We start from the raw sequence: 17,972 nt of genomic DNA, 5'->3' as shown, positions 1-17,972 counted from the left end.
TATAAATATATTTCAGTATGACCATTCCTGAGCGTGTTGCCAATCGACTGGTATAAGTAAACACAAGGAATGGTTGCATGCAGTTCAGAACAAATTATATTGGAAACAGAAACTTTTCCATACTCATACGAAAATATATGTGTATATGAAAACGTACCGTTTAACTTGTCCTTCACCGAATACGAAACAGCCTGCAGGTTGCAGACAAAGTACATATGTAATTTACTGTAGTAGTAGAAATAAAGAACCGCTCTGCTGCCGTCACTCGTTCTATTGTGCATCACTCGCCACATCCTCATCGGCTGTGACGATCTCTATTCGATTTCTTCAGCCAGTCAAGATAACAGGATATGTATAATCTATGAAGCTAATTTCAGTTGTTTATGATCGCCTCCAGCAGCAGACAATTAAAAACTGGCCACCGCATCCGACCACAAAATCTTCACTTGGTCCGTGGGGCTATTGCCAACAGGATTCTTCTTCGTCACAGCACAATCAGCAGACATCCAATGGGATATTTGCTTGTCCTATGTTGTTTATGTTCATGCGCATGACCGAACATGCTAAATCGTCGTCACTCTTTAAACTTACTTCACACACGTGTGCTACCATATGCAGGTCGCTACAGATGTCAAGATCGTTTGAAATTTTATTACCATACGAGATGCAATATATTTATTTTCAGGCTCAACGTGTGTGTGAATGTTTGTATTCTTGTATGGTTGAAAATCATTTAGATAGAATCTCTCCCTCTCCCATTTTGTATGTACGATAACACGCATAAAATAGCAGTTTTTTTTTTTTTTTTTTTTTTTTATCAAAATGTTTCAGAGAGCTGTGGTTGTAATAATACTTTTACTCCTATTTCGTCTAAATACCTGCGTGGGTTTCAGCATTAAAAAATCGACATATAATCGCCATACTAATAGACAGGGTCTCATAGTGCCATCTGCATCCGGTCAGCGGGGCACTAACGAAACGGTAATGCGCTCTGGCCTCAAGGAGAGAGGAGCTGTGACCCTGCTGGCTATATATAGAAACAACGGGCGGAGGTAGCTATGCGACTGAGTGCGTGCCCAGTTTGTCTCACAATATTATATAACTCTGACCTATGGCACGTAGAGGAGGGTTAGGTGTTCTCGCAAATAACTAAGCGACACTTTCTTTTGTTAAATGTTAAACTTATATAAACGCACAAACAAATAGATGTGACTCGCATGAAGCGCAATCAATATAATAGTTGAGCAGAATTGTGCACACTATTTAATTTGAATATTCTCTAAAATATAGTGTATGAAGTATTTAGAAGACTGTTATAGCGAAATAGAAAAACATGCCTCCACCTAGCCCAATGTTTGGGTAAAGATACGTTACCATCCAGTATATATTCAAATTAAGATTTACTTATCGTAGTTCTTATTGATCGATAACATGCCTTGATTTGCGAAATTTAGATAGTACGGGTAACTGTCGCCATCTCCTTAATGATAGAGCTTTCATATACCTATTGGGAGCTTAACAAACTAAGGAGCGTACAAATAAGAAAAGTTAGACTGAGATGCTAACACATATTAACGGCAGACCTCAAGTGCTCTATCTTCTTCGTGTCATAAATCGCAACAGGGAAGATACCGATTTTCGATTTATTCATTATGTAGGGTACTACATGTCTATGATGTGGTAATGATTTTGACATATAGATGCATGAAGCGGGTTAAAACGCTTGCCCCAAATGTTGACTGCCACGGCTGTGTCACCGCGGTTGACGGCGAATGCACTATGCAGACCAGGCTCTATACCTAGGCTGTTTGGCGGACACTGTGGGACAAGTACCTACTAAGCCCTGAACCGTCTCGTACTCTCGGGCCTTGGTGACACCAAAGTATCTCAACTCAGCGCCATCTTTTAAACGTTTTAGCTTAATTGAAAAAGAAAAAAAATATATATATATACATATATATATATATATAAACAAAATTAATCCAAAAATGCATACCACTGCAAAATAGAAGAGCATGCAGTTGGGCTGAGATTGAATTACACATACATCACGATACATTATTGGCTGACAGGTATAAAAATTTCCAAAAAATAATTTAGAGCAAATAACGAAAAAAAAAAACATTTGCGTAACCTTGAAGACCAACCACTGATTTACACTCGGCTTCACTTTTGTGGAACCGTGGGACGAACGTACTACAGCTAAACGACCCTTCACATAGTACCAAGTTTGAAAAAACATTTACAGTGTCTCAATCCAAACCAGTTGAGTTTTTCCTATATATATATATATATATATATATATATATATATATACGTGTAGTTTCACCTTCAATAGAAAACCAACTATGTATACGATGATGCTTCAAAGCTGAGCATGCTGAACTTCTAAACACTCCGCTAGATACGTAGGCAGGTTATTTCTTCTGGCAGCTTCTCAGGGCATATACGAAACGAAGCAGCCATATAATGTGTGAGTTGCATAGTATGACTAGGTATCAATGCGACAAAATTACTTATCCATTACCGAATCATTCTATATGTCACTTTTTTGTTGGTCACCAAGCAAAGATGAAATAATCAATTCAACATGTTCTACGATGATGTTTAAATGGCCTATAATCTAGTTACGAAGATCCCCTGTTCAACGATGATTCTTCGAGCTTTGCTGGTAGATACGACATGCATGCATGCACGTGTGTGTGTATATGCTGCTATATTCGGTCGATGGTCTGAGCCCTTGTGGAGCCACGACGAACACTCGTCACGGAAAGCACCCGTCTAACAGATGTGATCTCGAAAGTTGCTCATGTACGTCAGCCCCCATCGTCTCTCAGACGAAAAAGAAGGTCAAAACGACAGATGCCATATGTAAGCAGGACTACCGTCTCTACAGTTTTCCTTTTTCTTTGAGCGCCTTTTTATCAGAGGAGTCTGCACTCGTCATACACAAACAAGCAAACCCACTAGCTACTCGCTTTCTCATTTGGAGATTTCCCGCCATACTTAGAAGACGGCTTCTCTTAAAGTGGACAATGAGCTAGAAGGACTCTTTGTTTGAAGCTGGTGTCGATACGAGTCCACGGCTGTGAGTGGGATCGTACATGTATGCAGGTTGTTTCCAATTCTAAACCTACGCATCCATCCATTGTAAGCTTGGAGTATGCCATCACAATCCGGAAGTCCTGTTTTCTATTTCGAGGATTCGACATCCATTTGGTCCCAATATGTACACGATGTCTTAGTAGCCTCTTTATTTGGAACGTCATCCAACTGAGAAGGAAACCATGTAGTCAGGAGCCGTCCGCAACCTCTTTGTGGATTCTTGAGCTAGAATGTCGCTTGAATGCCTTTTCTGTTGGCCCTAATAACGACCAAGCATGCCCATCTTCTCGTTTACTCTGGGTTGGAGGGAATTTTTCTAGCTTCTCGGAATTATACCAAATGAACGAGTTGAATAGGAAACAACGGGACAGTACCCGTAATGCATGCCTAAACAAAATGGATATGAGTTTTGATAAAGTGTAGAAAAAAAAAGTCTGAGAATACAGCGTTTGCAGACTAACTGCTATTCAGAGAAAAAAACCTTTGGAATGAAAACAGAATCGGTTATACATACTGAAATACCGACGACGCAACTAACTTAAATGTGACATTATCTTATACTTTCGTTATTCAAAACGTACGGTATCTATCTAGCAGGCATATATTTTTCTCTGTTAATGAATTATTCAAGCACTGCGCATGATAGCATTGATCGAATTTCACAGCTCATTGTAAAAATCCATTTAGCAATGTATGTGGGGTTGAGACATTAACCGGGCAGTATTTCCAATCAATATTCAACCTGTACCTAATTAACATTAGAGTTCTCATACTGCGGTAACCAGAGCGGGAAGACTTGGCATGTTTCGAGTTGAGAACATAATAAGCCAAAAAGACATAGCTTGTTACGACATAACACTGTTATTCTATAAACCTATTTTCTGCAGTGTGATAATGGTCACCAGGTGCTTTTGTCTTGTTTCAATGCTCAGGGAGAGAGTAATCGTTATAATATATCTTCACCGCCACGTAGCTAGCCGCTAGAATAAATAAACAACCCCCTTTTGACGGACAGCAGTGCGCCGCCAATGACGATCGTTGTGGTGCAGCAGCGACTGTTCCTTGACGAATAATCGTTTGTGATGCCTCGCTGTCATCACATTGATGATAATGGCAGTGATCATAAACAGTGCATTTCTAATTCTGTTCGAGGCACGAGCGTGACCGGCAGTTCGCGTGTCTGTCTATGTTTATCGAACGCATGCGGCCTGTATAGATATTCTCTGCAGTGTCAAGAAAAGTAACACAGCAATGTCGCTGGCCGATCTGAACCGCAAACGTAACACGAAAATCGTTGTCAGTCATTATAAACATAAAAGCAGCAGCGCATTTGTCGCCAACCATACTTTTAATAACAACAACGAAAACATCGATGGCTTTGAAGAACATACAGTCTCAGTAAAACAAACATTCCTCCTCGCTTAAACCAAACGAGTACCGGATTATCCTTTATGTAGGTATATGTCTAAAATCCCTTAAATGGGCTAAAATAAGATTTGCATTTCTAGCAAGACTATGAGCATAGGTCGCTAGCAAGAACTTTGCATTTTTGAGGACCGTAAAGTTCGTATGCTATGGCCAAGTGTGCACTGAGGAAACGTTACAAAAATGCGTTTGAATTTTTTTTATATAATTCACTTAGTGTGTCACTAAAGTTAGCTTTACCAATGAAGGTGATGCGTACAGCATGATTATATTAACAAAAGCGAGCGCATGTCTAATCTGTAAACACAGTTAAGATGCGCTGCTTTTATTTCGATCTTATCACAAACAATCGTATCTATCGATTCTTGTGACAAAAAAAAGAAAGACCTCCTAGGTTGAGAAGATAGAACGCTTGCAAAAAAATCTTTCCAAGGAAATCATGACGAGAACATGAATATTACGTCTACAAGTTTCTGTTGAAATCAATTTTTCTCAGCTAAACCACGCGCGACAGCGAAATAGAGCTCTATGCTCTATGATAAATGCTGGCAGAATTTTTCCAACAAAGAAGAGTTTTACTTCGGGGAAACTTACAGGTACTTTGACTCAGAAATGCATGACGAGTATTTTAATACGAATCATCTACGTATAAATGTTGTCGCACGGTGTTGTATATACGCAGACGTCTACCCTGCGACTCGGACAGAAATCAATGCCTGTTGTCAAAATGAGTCGTGTGCTTTTTGAATACTTCCAATGATGCATCCCCAGAGAGTTAGCCCAGTCAGTACGAATTCTCTCAACTACAGCATTTTTGCAATTTGCTCAAACATTTCCCTTAATAAAATACGTTTTATTATACCTTTTATGAATAAAACCTAGAAAAATGGTATGTTAGGAGCCACTGTGAAGTGGACGAATCAGGCTGCTTATGGAATAATGTGATGGGTATGAATTCGAGCCATTAAAACCTGGAGGAACGTGAAATGTTTAAAATTAAAAAAAGAAAAATCTAGTTTTATTGCTGATATGCACGGAGAGTCAGTAAGTATTCGTGATTAAAATAGCGGCCAATACGTTCTTTGAAGCCACAGAATTGTCAGAAACTAATATCTATATTTTTATTAAATTTGATGCCTCTTAACGTAAATTGCTTTAACCTGAACCTGCAATAGCAATACGAGATCTCACTAATTGAGAGTAGACAAAGTACTCCATTACCCTGGTTGTGGTGGGCTTAGCACGACCATTTTCAGCAGTGCTGGCTTCCCCGTCAAACTTTGGATTTGACTTACCTAACACGACCGTTATTGTTGGCTTGTTGTCGAGAGAGCAGACTTTTTTTTGCCATTATGTAGCTGCTAACCGATTGATTGTATGTAGTAGGTATCTTGTATTAAAAAATTATCCCAATATCAATAGCTCGCCGTAGAATAAATTATGACGGCGATAACAGTTCTCTATTCTCCATATATTTTTATCAGTTTCAGTCGGCTGATTTTATTTCCTCTTCATCTGGACGGTGGGCAAGAGCACATAACGCTGCCAGCAAAATTTGAACTCAACGCCTCACAACGTTAGGGCACTAGCTGTTTCCACAAATAGCATTAACGCCATGCTTGTATCCTTTACTCACTTTTGCTCTGCTGCTTTGTTGGCCACTAACGCGATCAGACGCACTGGATACAAATACAAGACCAAAAAGTTGACTAATTACCTCAAATGCAATCACTATCTACTAGTATTGGATTCATCAACAAACTACTAATTTTAGTATCCCTCTTTATGTTTTTATTTTCCTAATTTTGTCGTTTGTTGCCATTTTACCTCTTCATCTACTTCTACTAGGCCTTCGTTTTTTCTCCTATTTGGCTATTGTTTACCAGTTCTTTCTCACCGATTTCGCTACTCCAATGGCCATCCTCCGTTTTCGGTCTTCAGATTCGTCGGTCATCATTCTCGTATTTTCCCACGCTGCATCAGTGTCTATTCTCCGATAGCTTGCGCACCAACAACCATACCATCATTTTACATACAATGAACGCGTCTTGAGAAACAGCAAACGAAAAGTTTCTAAAAAGGAGCAACGAAGAAGTCGCTGCTGCTGCTGCTGCTGCTGCTAGTGATACTCATAACGATAGCATTCATAATAGTAATATTTGTAAAAGTGGCGCTGATGATAATGGCGCTAATGCAATGGGAAGATCACCGAAGTGAGAAGACGCTGATGGAACTGTAAAGCCAAAATGTAACCGTGTTACAATTCCGTTGAGCAGAGTTCGAAGGCTTTGTGCCTCGAATCGTCCAGTAAGCTTATCGCTTGCAGAATAGAAATCCTTGCGAGATGTATTGTATTCAATATTCGCTAGAGGAAATGTTTTTTCGTTCAAGAACTTTTCGTTCGGCTGGTGCTAAGCGCCACTTGAACCGTATTAGATGATCGCATACATTTCTACGAATATCGTATATACAATTATAATAATCATTTTGCTTTTATTTAGTCAGTTTTTGCAGTGTGTGTCGTTCGCGGGACGTAGCGCAACAATTTCTTGTTTCTTCCTGTTAGGGACAGTGAATAGAAAATGCATATACTATCGTTTATGTTGCTATCTTTATGGCGGGCTCTTCGTAAAATGGATGTATGCCAATTTACGTACTGACCTCAAACGACGCTTGGTCAGTAGAAACGGTACGATGAGCTTCGTTCACAAATGTATTGTTGACTGATATATATATATATACACATAATCCACACGTCTATTGCAATAGGAAACAGCTTAACGTGCTGCGCGCTTTTTTTAAATAATACTAAAGATATATCGGCTTAAATAAGCTTCTATCTAATGAAATCTACTAATTTCATCACTCAACCATAATAAGTATTACACTTTAATCATACTTGAAATAATTAACACGACTTGATTTCGTGTTGTTTATTTGGAACAACGAACGCCATTGCTTCATGAAAATACATAGATTTACGTTTACTTTTGTCAAGCGTCTTGTGAGAACAACGGATCAATTCACTCCACTCAATACATTTCGCCAGCAGGTAAAGCAGATCACTCAGCAATATTGGTGGTGTAAGATATGTGCACGTGGCCAGCACTTACACATGTCTTACATGTGGGAGTCTCATACGAAAACGAAAACTTTCGTCGACAAAAAACGACGACGACGGAGCTGAAATTGAGGATGAACCGCCTAGTGTACCAATGTATCTAACATGTTTACTATTACACCGGTCGCTCGCTGTCAAATCCATCTTCCATAAAATACTCGTCTCTCCTTTCCGTTGTTCCATCTGTCCCCGCTTTCAAGGTCTCGCAGATGTTCATTTGTCGATGAAGCCGTTTATTAGCAGCTCGCTCAAAAAATAAGCCTAGACTGTCAAGGCACAATATGGAATACGTTATATTTCGAAACACAATCTTTAGCCTGTTACACGCCATCCACCACACGTACGGCTTCAATTGAAGTCCAACGAAAAAAATTTTATAGGTTTCGTATACAAATGTATTCGGTGCCTGTTGGAAAAAGTAACTAAGTGCGCAATTTATTTTTTCATGCTAGCGCACTAATCAGATCCTGTGGTATTCCAATATTAGACTCACAAATCAACGTGGTAAGTTTTCCCCTCAGTTCGGTTTGCACTGCGTGTAATTGTTGAGGTCTCTAGTCTGATAATGACCATTACGAAAGCAGCGCTTCGTTTCCCATTTCCACCGTTCGTTATGTTAATCTCGCTATCTTAGCATACTAGTTCCATAGGAAGGAATCAATATGGCAAAGCTACGTTTGTTCACTAAATTGTAGGTGTGGTCTCGCTCGTTGTCCACTGGCGACCGTAAAACGCATAGAATCGCCTTTAGCCGCTTGTTTCTTGAACCATCATATTATGGTTATTTTTCTTGAAACAGCGTTCCGAAGGTCCACTCGCATGTTCGCAGGCTTTAAGTTGACAAACCCCTTGTGTTGTGTCTAGTCACTTTTGGTTTTGGGTTTAGTGTTTTCAGTTAGCATCAAGATTATAAATAAACAGAACCTCGCCCGCTAATCGAAGAACTTCTTCTAGGAACATCACGGTCACCTTAGCGATTGTTTTGTACTGCGCACGATTTTGTGGTTACCGGTAATCCTCAATGCATTGTCATGGCATGGAAAACAACCGGTGATTTTATATAGAAATACTCGTTACTGGCAAAAGGTAAGTTGCACGGTTCTTACATTCAGTGCGACAGATGAGAGGATTCAGCTGCTATTGTTTCTCCACGAGACGACTTGATGCGTCCACGCCATTGAGGGACACGCAGCCGTTGTTGGGTCGCGGCTTAATGCTGTGAACAAATTCTGGTCCCACTGTAGAACGTAACTGTCAAATGGGCACTGTGTGTTCGTAGCACCAATCGGGCAGTATGATAGTTTTTGCTTGCCCCTGTATCACAGGAGGTATTACTGGCTTCCTAGTGAGTCTCGTACACAGTCACATTTTCTTGCTTAGTATATAAGCGCAACAGCACAGCGCTATCTTCAACGATCTATTTTACAGTTAGATATGAAGCTGTTTAGGGTAACCGTTCCATTCTTTTCTCTCAGGCTGAACTTGCCTTCCGTTGTCTCTGTGGTCGCTTACCTCCCTGCTGTCCTACCGAAGTCTTCATCATTGTTGATTATGTCGCCACCAGCCCTACTATCGTCACTCACTCGCTCAGTCAGAAGGCAGCGAAAAAAAGAGTCGCCCGCTGGTTCTTGCCTCCGACCCTTAGTAGCACGGTAGACGTAATGGGCGTCAGTTGCTCGTCATTATCATCATCGGGCTGGGAGACGAACCGCGTTTTATCGCGAAAACTCGCGGAAAATTCAGAAGCGGTGCAGAGGTCGCAGGACATGGTCAGTGAGTGGTATATATATATATAGGTAGATAGATAGGTTCAGCTTGTCGCCTCTTGACGAACGGGCGGCGCAGGTTTATCGGCAATGACGATTAGATAGTGACAGCAGAGAAAGCAGTCGCGAGAGTGTGATCAATCCTCGTTTACAGGAAGAAACTTATCTATTCAAGTGCCACCAACGACAACAGCCCACGTAACTGCGGTTATCGTCTCTCTCATTTGGAATGAGAAAAGGTTGTGGCAGCCATTAATCTCTCCATATAAAGGGCAATCAAGTTGAAAGAATGGATCGAAGCGAACTTCGAAACGCCTGCAGTGGACCAGGCAGCACTTACTGTTAATGCGTTTTGATTATTTTGACGCTTTTCGCCGTCTGGACTACTGAACCGGCCACGAAAAAGGGAATATCCAACCTATATTTCGATAATTTACTTGCTAATACTGCTGTGTTCTGTTCTTCCAGTATCGTCACAGTTCCTCCACCAACTTTAGTAAGTGTTGCACTTATAGCTGTGGCAGTTGGAACTACCGTAGGGGCGGTGTCGAAAGGAGGCACGCTGACCTGTGCAACAATGCACTAAATGGCTATCCAACTGGTCGGAGTCAGGGATGAAGTCGTTTCGCCACTTTGTTGAAATTACAGTTTTCTGCAACAGTATTTGACAGCTACAAATTGGTCGGTGAATGAAGATGGTCAGATAGAGCTTCCTTGATTATTCTCTAGCTATCATATCAGAAAAAGATTAGAAAGAACTAGAATAGGCCATAAAGTGTAACTATAGAAATGACGATAAATGGTACATTTGTGTACGCAAGCGTGAATAGTTTACAGTTAATTATGGCAATTGAATTACAATGTAGCTACTATGTAATGATATATATATATATATATATATATATATATATATATATATATATATATATAATGTTTTAATCACCGAAGCCCACAAACGAAATTTCGTATTTTTATTTAGATATCATACAGTCCGATTGTAATTTGTAAAGCTTGAGCAATGTACTGGTCACTTCCGAATGAAAATGTATCTTCATTTGATTTGCGATCTTCTCAAAAAGTCGAAATCCTCAACCAACTGTAATTGTCTTCTACTTTATTGGTTTCTCCAACAGATTTAGAGTCACTCGATCTGGTAGTCGTCTTTTGACCCGGACTAGTATTACTTGCTTACCATTGGGCGCTCTAGATAATTTTCATAATAATCTCTAAATCAATGACAACGATAAACACAAGCAGCCATGCTAAACAAAAAAAACTTGCACCGATTTACTAGCCGCGCACATTTTCTTTCACAATAAAACAATCAACAAATGTATCCAATGAGGGAGATCCGCCTCGGAGAAATCCCTAGAAAACATTCGTTAATTACTTTATTTTTGAACAAACAGGGTCTGTCGGTGATTCGGTGTGAATCGCAAATCATTTTAAACAACATTTATTCTAACTTTAAGTTCACCATTACGTTCTGCGTGGCTCAATGTGTTCGCGTTCATAGTAAGTGGACTTAGTAAAATCCACCTGCGCTGTAGCATCCGAAGCAATAGGTCTTAAGGAAAAGCCTTAAAGAAAAGTCAATCTTAAAGAAAAGCGGATGCCCTTTCAGGTAGGTCCATCGAGGTGGTTAAGAAGGATTGTCACAATTAGACCTTTCTCTTTTATAGGAAATTGTCATTATGGGTTTTGAAATCGAACGCGTATAATAGTCTCTCTGAAAAATATATTCTGCTGCCAGAGTAACATATACGGTACGTTGAAAGTATATGTGATGTTGCAAGTTTGCAAAAACCTAGTAATTATAAGTTATAAGTATTCACCAAAAATCATATTGATGGTTTATCGTTGGCATTAAATCAAGTGACTGACTAGATAAATATAGATAGTGTATCTGATCGATGTTACTTTGCGATCTACATTCATACATACAACGAATGCTTTCTTCACCATAGTAACCGCCGTTTTTGTAAGGACGTATACCATAACAGATTTTAAGTTTTAAATTAAAAGTAGGTTTACACAAAACAAACAAGTACACGAATTTAAATCTTTGTTACTAATCGGCCTCTTCAAGCGTTAAGTGAAGTTAGCTACCCCCCATTGTAGCAATTAAGTACATATCAATTATAGAAAATGCACTTTTTCTATATATATATATATATATATATATATATATATTTTTTTTTTAATGGAAATTTTTAACTTACAGCTGCTACTAATTTGTTTGCTCTATAGCACTTGTAAGCACGCAAAATGTTTCTGTGTCTTAAAAGCTGGACCAAGCGAAGACGTAATCGTTAATCATTGTCACAGTATGATTTGTGTCGTTTACCAATATTTCAACGGGACAAGAAAGAGCACTAGATTTTTTAGTAATGGTGACGACTATTTTGGGGGTATATTAATTCCGTTACGTGACACGCCAGCGAACTAAATCACAGCTGCGATTTGCCAATGAGTTTACTGACTTTCTTAACCTACTGCTTCAGTTCAATACTGAGCAAAAAAATAATTCGTCCTGTGCTAACGCTGAGCAGTTACGAACAGAAAATTCCTTTGGAAATTAAGCGCCACCAGTGGCAGTGCAGACAGTATCCATCGGCTCAGATGTATTTACAACTGCTGTCAATTTTAATAGCAAATGTTGACTAGTTGTTTGTCTTAACAGCGCGAAAACGATTGGTTTTTTTTAGACGTACAGAGTTATTCCCATTGTTGGGCTTAGCCCATTACGGTATCATCTATTTAACCTTGAACGAGGCTAATGGTATGGACGACTTTGTGGGTCAGGGAAATTCATAGAAAAATTGGTAGTGGACTTTATGTTTCGTCATGTCTTGTTGTACAGCTATACGAGCGTATATGCTCTATCCCTATGTTTCTTTAAAATTTGATCTTGCTCTAATGCAAAGGTAGCAATCTCTTCTCAGCTATACCGGTGCAACGAGCATCAGTTGATTACTTTTTATTGAAAATGGCACTTGTAACTGTCTACGATTAATCGATCAATCCTGCAAGCGTGTTGTTTGCTTAACGAGTTATCACACAAAGGGAACAATACGAAATTAGATGCCATACGGTAGCCTAACACAGCGTACCTGTCTTTTAATTATTGCCAATTTGAATTTCGCGACTTGCTCGTCCCATAGCTTCCCTGAAGCGTTAGAATCCTGCTTGTAGATGAAGAGAGCAATGACCCAAGTTAAACTCACCGATGGTAACCCGAAATTACAAGCTAACTAGTCGGCTGGTGTTCGCAGAATTACGAATGGCGCGATCGTCATGGTCGACACTGAGAAAACAGCGTCCGGAAGTGCTTGTTTTACTGTTGTGCTGTGCAAAAATATCGGGCAACAAATTGCCACCTGCCATTCAAAACTTCGCGGGTGTTTTCTTTTACAAGATTAAAGATTACAAGACGGCCACCTTGTGCCTGGTTGCGTCGACCCCAATCGGACATTGGACATCATCATCATTGATTAATATAATAACAAAGCCAAATTACGACTAAACACGCAAAATGTAAGCCCTGTATTTTCATATTGATAAAGGTAGAATATTTCACTATTAAGTTTCATTCGGAACAAGTCACAACATAATTTAGAGTAGGTTAGGAAAACTTGGTCTACATCGTATACACCTAATGCGTTGCCGGCGCGAGAAGTCAATGTTTGCTCCAGACATCAAACCTATGGCACCTGATGGCCAACTAAGCGCCAGCACACGAGACATCGTGTATCTTAATAACTTACCAGACTACTGCCGTTGGCGAGGCGAAAAACCCCATAGTGATATGTATTACAGCATGACTAGTTAATTCACAAATCCATCAGTCATCCCTGTGAGCTTTGCTTGAAGTGATATTTGAACCTATTCTGAAATAAGGCTTTGAAATAAGAGGTCCAAAACTTAGTTGGAGAGAATTCCACGATACCAGGCAAGTCTGATCGGCACAATGCATTTGCCCTTAGCCTACCGAGCAAAAAAACAATAACTAATAACAAAATTAAAACTGCCAAATTTGTTATTACCTTTATCGCAACATCGTTTCAGCAACGCTTTTCATCTTTTCGCTTTTTTATCTATTGTGTATCTTCTCTTTCGCCTATTCCACTTTAAAATGTGAATTTAATTTTTAAGAGGCAATCCGTTGTTGGAGCAAGCGTAGCAGCTTTTCAAGTTTGTTCCCAAAGTGTGTTATTTTATCAGATGGTTTCATACCTACCATCTCCTAAGCGCACTGTTAAGGTTTATGACGTGCTGGCAGTGTTTAATACGAACAGTAAAGAACTTATATAGATGATAGCCGACGGCTGACTTTTCCCCTGCTAGGCCTATAAAATTATATTGTCTGCGACGTAATCACCAAAAAACCGGTAAGTTCGAAATACTATATGGCCAATAATGATATTTTTCTCATATTCGTCTTCCCAGTGAATGAATTTTCGTTTGTAACGCAGATTATTGTAAAGGTAAAATAAACTACGTTGAATAAAGGAAATGTTTCGTGACAACACTTAACGATCTACTAACGCAACTAGTATTTTAAGCGTCAATCTCTTTACCTAGGCTCACTTCGCTACATATAGTTTCTGCTACCTGTGGCTTCTATCGAGAGACAACGCTCCGATTTGCGAAATATTTTCTCCAATGTTTAAATTAGAATTTGTCCTGTAAAAAGAATCTGCATCACGTTGGCGTTATGCAATCCCAAGCTTATTGTTGAAAAGGACTTGTTCGTAATGTAATTATTTGCAGAGTAAACAACAAAAGCTAGTAGCAGCATCGTTCTGTGATACAAAATTGCTGAGTACATAGTAAATGAGATAACAATATATATATATATATATATATATATATATATATATATATATATATATATATATATATAAAGAGAGGGGGAGAGAGAGAAAGAGCGGCAACAATGCTCATTTAGAACCCGCAAGAACCTATTTAATCAGCAGATAGTAACCCATCTCATCGATCTTAAAAGTCACTGTGCCGCATAGAACTTGTGAGCAAGAAATATTAACTACTGAAGAGCAATGATGTGCGGTAACACTTAAGTTACATAAGTTTACAACATCAGTACTCCTTTTTCTACTAAATTAGGATTGTTTTTATCTCAGCTTCTCTTAACCCAAATAAGGGACGATGCTGAATGGGCGAAAATGAACGATGCTCTGAAAAACGGAAAAAGACAATTATTTCAGAACAGAATGTATTAAGGATTGTTGAAATTCTCGTAGGCGGATTAAGGATCCAGTATAACCATCAAAGGTCAATTTCTCCTAGTTTTGACTAAGCATTTTATTAAGAAACCGCATTTCTTCGAAATTTAAATTACCTACTTGCCTATTAATCCAGATTAAAAGCTGGCTTACAGCTTAAACTAAAATTATAACCCGTCCGTGGGAAGAAGATGCAAGCAATTTTTTGCACAGATCTCTTATCGCTGATGGAAGCTAGATATGATACACTACACGGTGACCACACAAGCAGGAACGTCCATCCGAATTGCAAACGATGAAAGCCTAATACAGCCAGGACGCACACTGCCCACTTCGTTTTGTCATGCGAGTCAGTCAGATGTTGAAAAATTATGCGCTATGTGTGTATGTGTTTTGTCTTCAATTTGAATATTAGATGCGTCGTTTACGTGACATTTTGCCTATTAGCACTACTCTAGAATTTTTACTGGCTTTCTAAGATGCTTGCTCGTTCTTTGCGTACCGGATGTCAGTTAGCCTGATACCATGGATCAATGCTCTGCATGAAAGTTTTCGTACTGAAAAATGTTTACCGACCAGTTACATTTGCAATAAATTTCCTTGGCACATTAGAGGCAATTGCTTGTCCATACGTTTGTCAAAGTTTCTCTGTATTCTTTCTATTTCAAGATCTTCTCTGACTTCAAGCCAGACATGCCGCCTATAGGCTGTATTCCAGCTCATACCATCAATGTAGTTTTCTGTTTCTATCACGTGTGCTACGAATGAAGGTACTTCAGAGAACGATCTGATCATTTGCTTATCTATTAATTACTTTCGTAGGCGTAAATATGTATATACGTTTCTATGTACGTACTCTAACGATATACAAATAGTGCATAATGAAATTGGACAAAAAAATATTCTCTCTGTCGGAATAGTCAATTTAATAAAAGTGTTCGTGTCAATCTTATTGCAGCACTAACGTACTACGTATATTAATAATGTATTTACCCGTATAATCGTATGTTTCTGTTTATTCTGCTATTTGCACGTGTGTGTGTAACGACCTCTGCCCCGGGCAGAGTATTAGTTTAATATTCGTATAAATTTTATATTAAAACAATAAAAGCAAAGAAAGAGATTTTTCTTTTTTATACTCTAAAACAGCTAAAACAGTATGAATAATATACGTACCAGTTTGTTCACAAAAAGTCCAAGCCTCGTTTATGAATTACGGAGAATTAATGATCCTTATGAGGGTTTTATGAACGTTTACACTTCACTGACCAATCATTGTTATTATCAGTAAAAACAGAAGCACCAAATAACTTTATGTAAAAGCTGTCTCTAGAAACAGTTTCTCGACTTACCAGGCCTAACAAGTAGCTCGACTAACTTTAATCACAGAATGAGTAATGGGTAACATGCACTTAACACGTCCTAACACAACATAATCATACATACTAAGTAAAGGGATAGCACTTTCACCCAAATGAACACCTTCACCATGCTAGCATTTTCCGGTCATAAATCCCAGCTAATATTCTGTTTGTAAAGAGCTAGGGCCGGCGCAAAAGGCTAAGCTCTTGGGTTTTTGCCTTGAACAGTTAGCTGAGTGACGCTGATCGTCGCGCTAAGCTCGCACGCTATGAGCAATTGTCAGATGGAGAGGGAACAATCGCAACGTAGGAGAGGATATTTCGGGTTTTGGAAAGGAGGATGTTCGACACTGTGAGCACCAGCCGGATGCTAGCTACGATTGCTCGACCGATATGACCCAACGAACAACAAATTTGTCTGAATATCTTATCGGTAGTTCTAGAAATTTAACTTGTATTAGGACGTTATCGTATTATACTGTAACTGTTTGTAACTTTTTCTATCTGACTTCTCCGCTGTGAGCCTCTCGTGATGGGTGGGAAAAGAATTAGTTGGGTACAACGCAAATCCACAACGAAAAAAAAGTGGCTTTTAAGTAAGTAGGCTTACCATTGAAGCAGCACCATAGGCAACTGAGGCTGTTAACAGTTGAATTGCCGCAAAGAGATCTTTTTTCAGTACGTGGGGTTGCCACTATTAACTGTTGTCTTAATTTGTGACTCTCAGAATTTTGAGCATTGACGCGTGTGTTTAGCAAACATTAAAGTACGACCGAAGGATTTCCTCTTGTTACCATCATCGTGATCGCTGCTAGATCTATGCATATATATATATATATATATATATATATATATATATATATATATATATATATATATGTAGGACTGATGAATATAATAAAAACTCAGGAATCTCAAGCGGCAGAAATGCATAACAAGGACAAAGCGTTGAGAGTTATCTGGATGATTTTGTTGACGGCGTGTCTCTGCTCTAGAAAACAATTTCTACATACGAATCATTGAAAAATGTTTTCAGGCCATTTTGATGCACCTTCAAGCCCTTTAAATCTAGTGTTAGTTGTAGATTTTCTCCTTTGCCTCATTTAGATCTTGCTTGGGCATAGGCAATATCACAGACCGCTGACGCTGGTTAACTAAAACAATTTAGAGTGTTTGTTGGGAGTTCGTTCGACACAGCGACATCGAAGCCACAGCTGATCTTCGTTCATGTTTCAAATACGAGCCTCCTATCCTCTAGGCGATAACGATTTAGTGGTTTTGTGCTAAAAAGACTTACTTTTCGTAGCGTGGCATTCGATAGCAAATGAACTGCGGTAACAAACGCCTTACCAAAACGTGTCATAATTGATTCTGAACATGCTATCTAAAGATAAAGACTTCGTCTATTCACACACACTTTCTTGATATAAGTTTATCGGAAAACCTTATTCACTAATCAACATAATTTCAAATATTGCGATCGAAAGAAAGCTGAATTAGAAAGAAATCAACATTTTTATTACCATTTACTATAGTTTGATCACAATCACGTAAATCAGAAATAACCTTAGTGCTGGGTTTAGCACACGCACGGTACGTACCATATAAGAGCAGAAGATGCTTTATGTTACAAAAGAGTTTGCGAGCCAGGAAGTAATGGATGAGAAAATTTGTACTAATTTATAATGAAGATGTGATATCGTAGCTACGCCTTTGACAAAATGATACATTCGCTGCAGGGAAACCGGCCATTTCGGTCGGTCACGTTTACTTACGGAATATCACTGTGTCTTTTGCACTTTCAGTTTCAAAAGACGTGCATATCAATCCTTTTTACGTTATATTCCTCTATTATTATAACTAAATTATGATAAAGATAATGAAGAGTTTCTGTAATTTAATTGAGCTCTCTCGTGCTTACTGTTATGTTCAATAGTTGTTGTTTGCT

General features: G+C 38.9%; 1 protein-coding gene and 1 long non-coding RNA gene across 13 annotated transcripts in view; one reads left to right on the top strand and one right to left on the bottom strand.

Annotated features, from left to right (window-relative positions):
• Window positions 1-16,279, bottom strand: part of LOC111246885 (fasciclin-2-like) — a 45,439-nt gene extending 29,160 nt beyond the window's left edge. For 4 of the 12 annotated variants that reach the window (XR_015323341.1, XM_086983048.1, XM_022797232.2 and 1 more), the window contains exon 1: window positions 15,840-16,279. Coding sequence is in view for 3 of the 12 variants with exons in the window: in XM_022797236.2 (XP_022652971.1) it covers window positions 6,428-6,487 (60 nt within the window). In the remaining 9 variants the exon portion in view is untranslated. Of the gene's footprint in view, window positions 1-157; window positions 1,053-6,427; window positions 6,764-8,757; window positions 9,555-15,839 lie in introns of those variants that run through there. The other 8 variants (XM_022797236.2, XM_086983058.1, XM_086983059.1 and 5 more) reach the window with 8 other exon arrangements.
• LOC147757169 (uncharacterized) lies at window positions 9,295-10,278 on the top strand. Its single transcript, XR_015323342.1, has 2 exons — window positions 9,295-9,420; window positions 9,886-10,278. It is a non-coding gene; the product is annotated as an uncharacterized LOC147757169 (long non-coding RNA).
• Window positions 16,280-17,972: the final 1,693 nt, after the last annotated feature.

The sequence above is a fragment of the Varroa destructor genome, unplaced genomic scaffold, assembly GCF_002443255.2.
Source record: "Varroa destructor unplaced genomic scaffold, Vdes_3.0 BEIS01000003.1, whole genome shotgun sequence".
NCBI lineage: Eukaryota > Metazoa > Arthropoda > Arachnida > Mesostigmata > Varroidae > Varroa > Varroa destructor.
The sequence above is the reverse complement of the archived record's forward strand: the minus strand, read 5'-3'. Positions and strand labels throughout refer to the sequence as shown.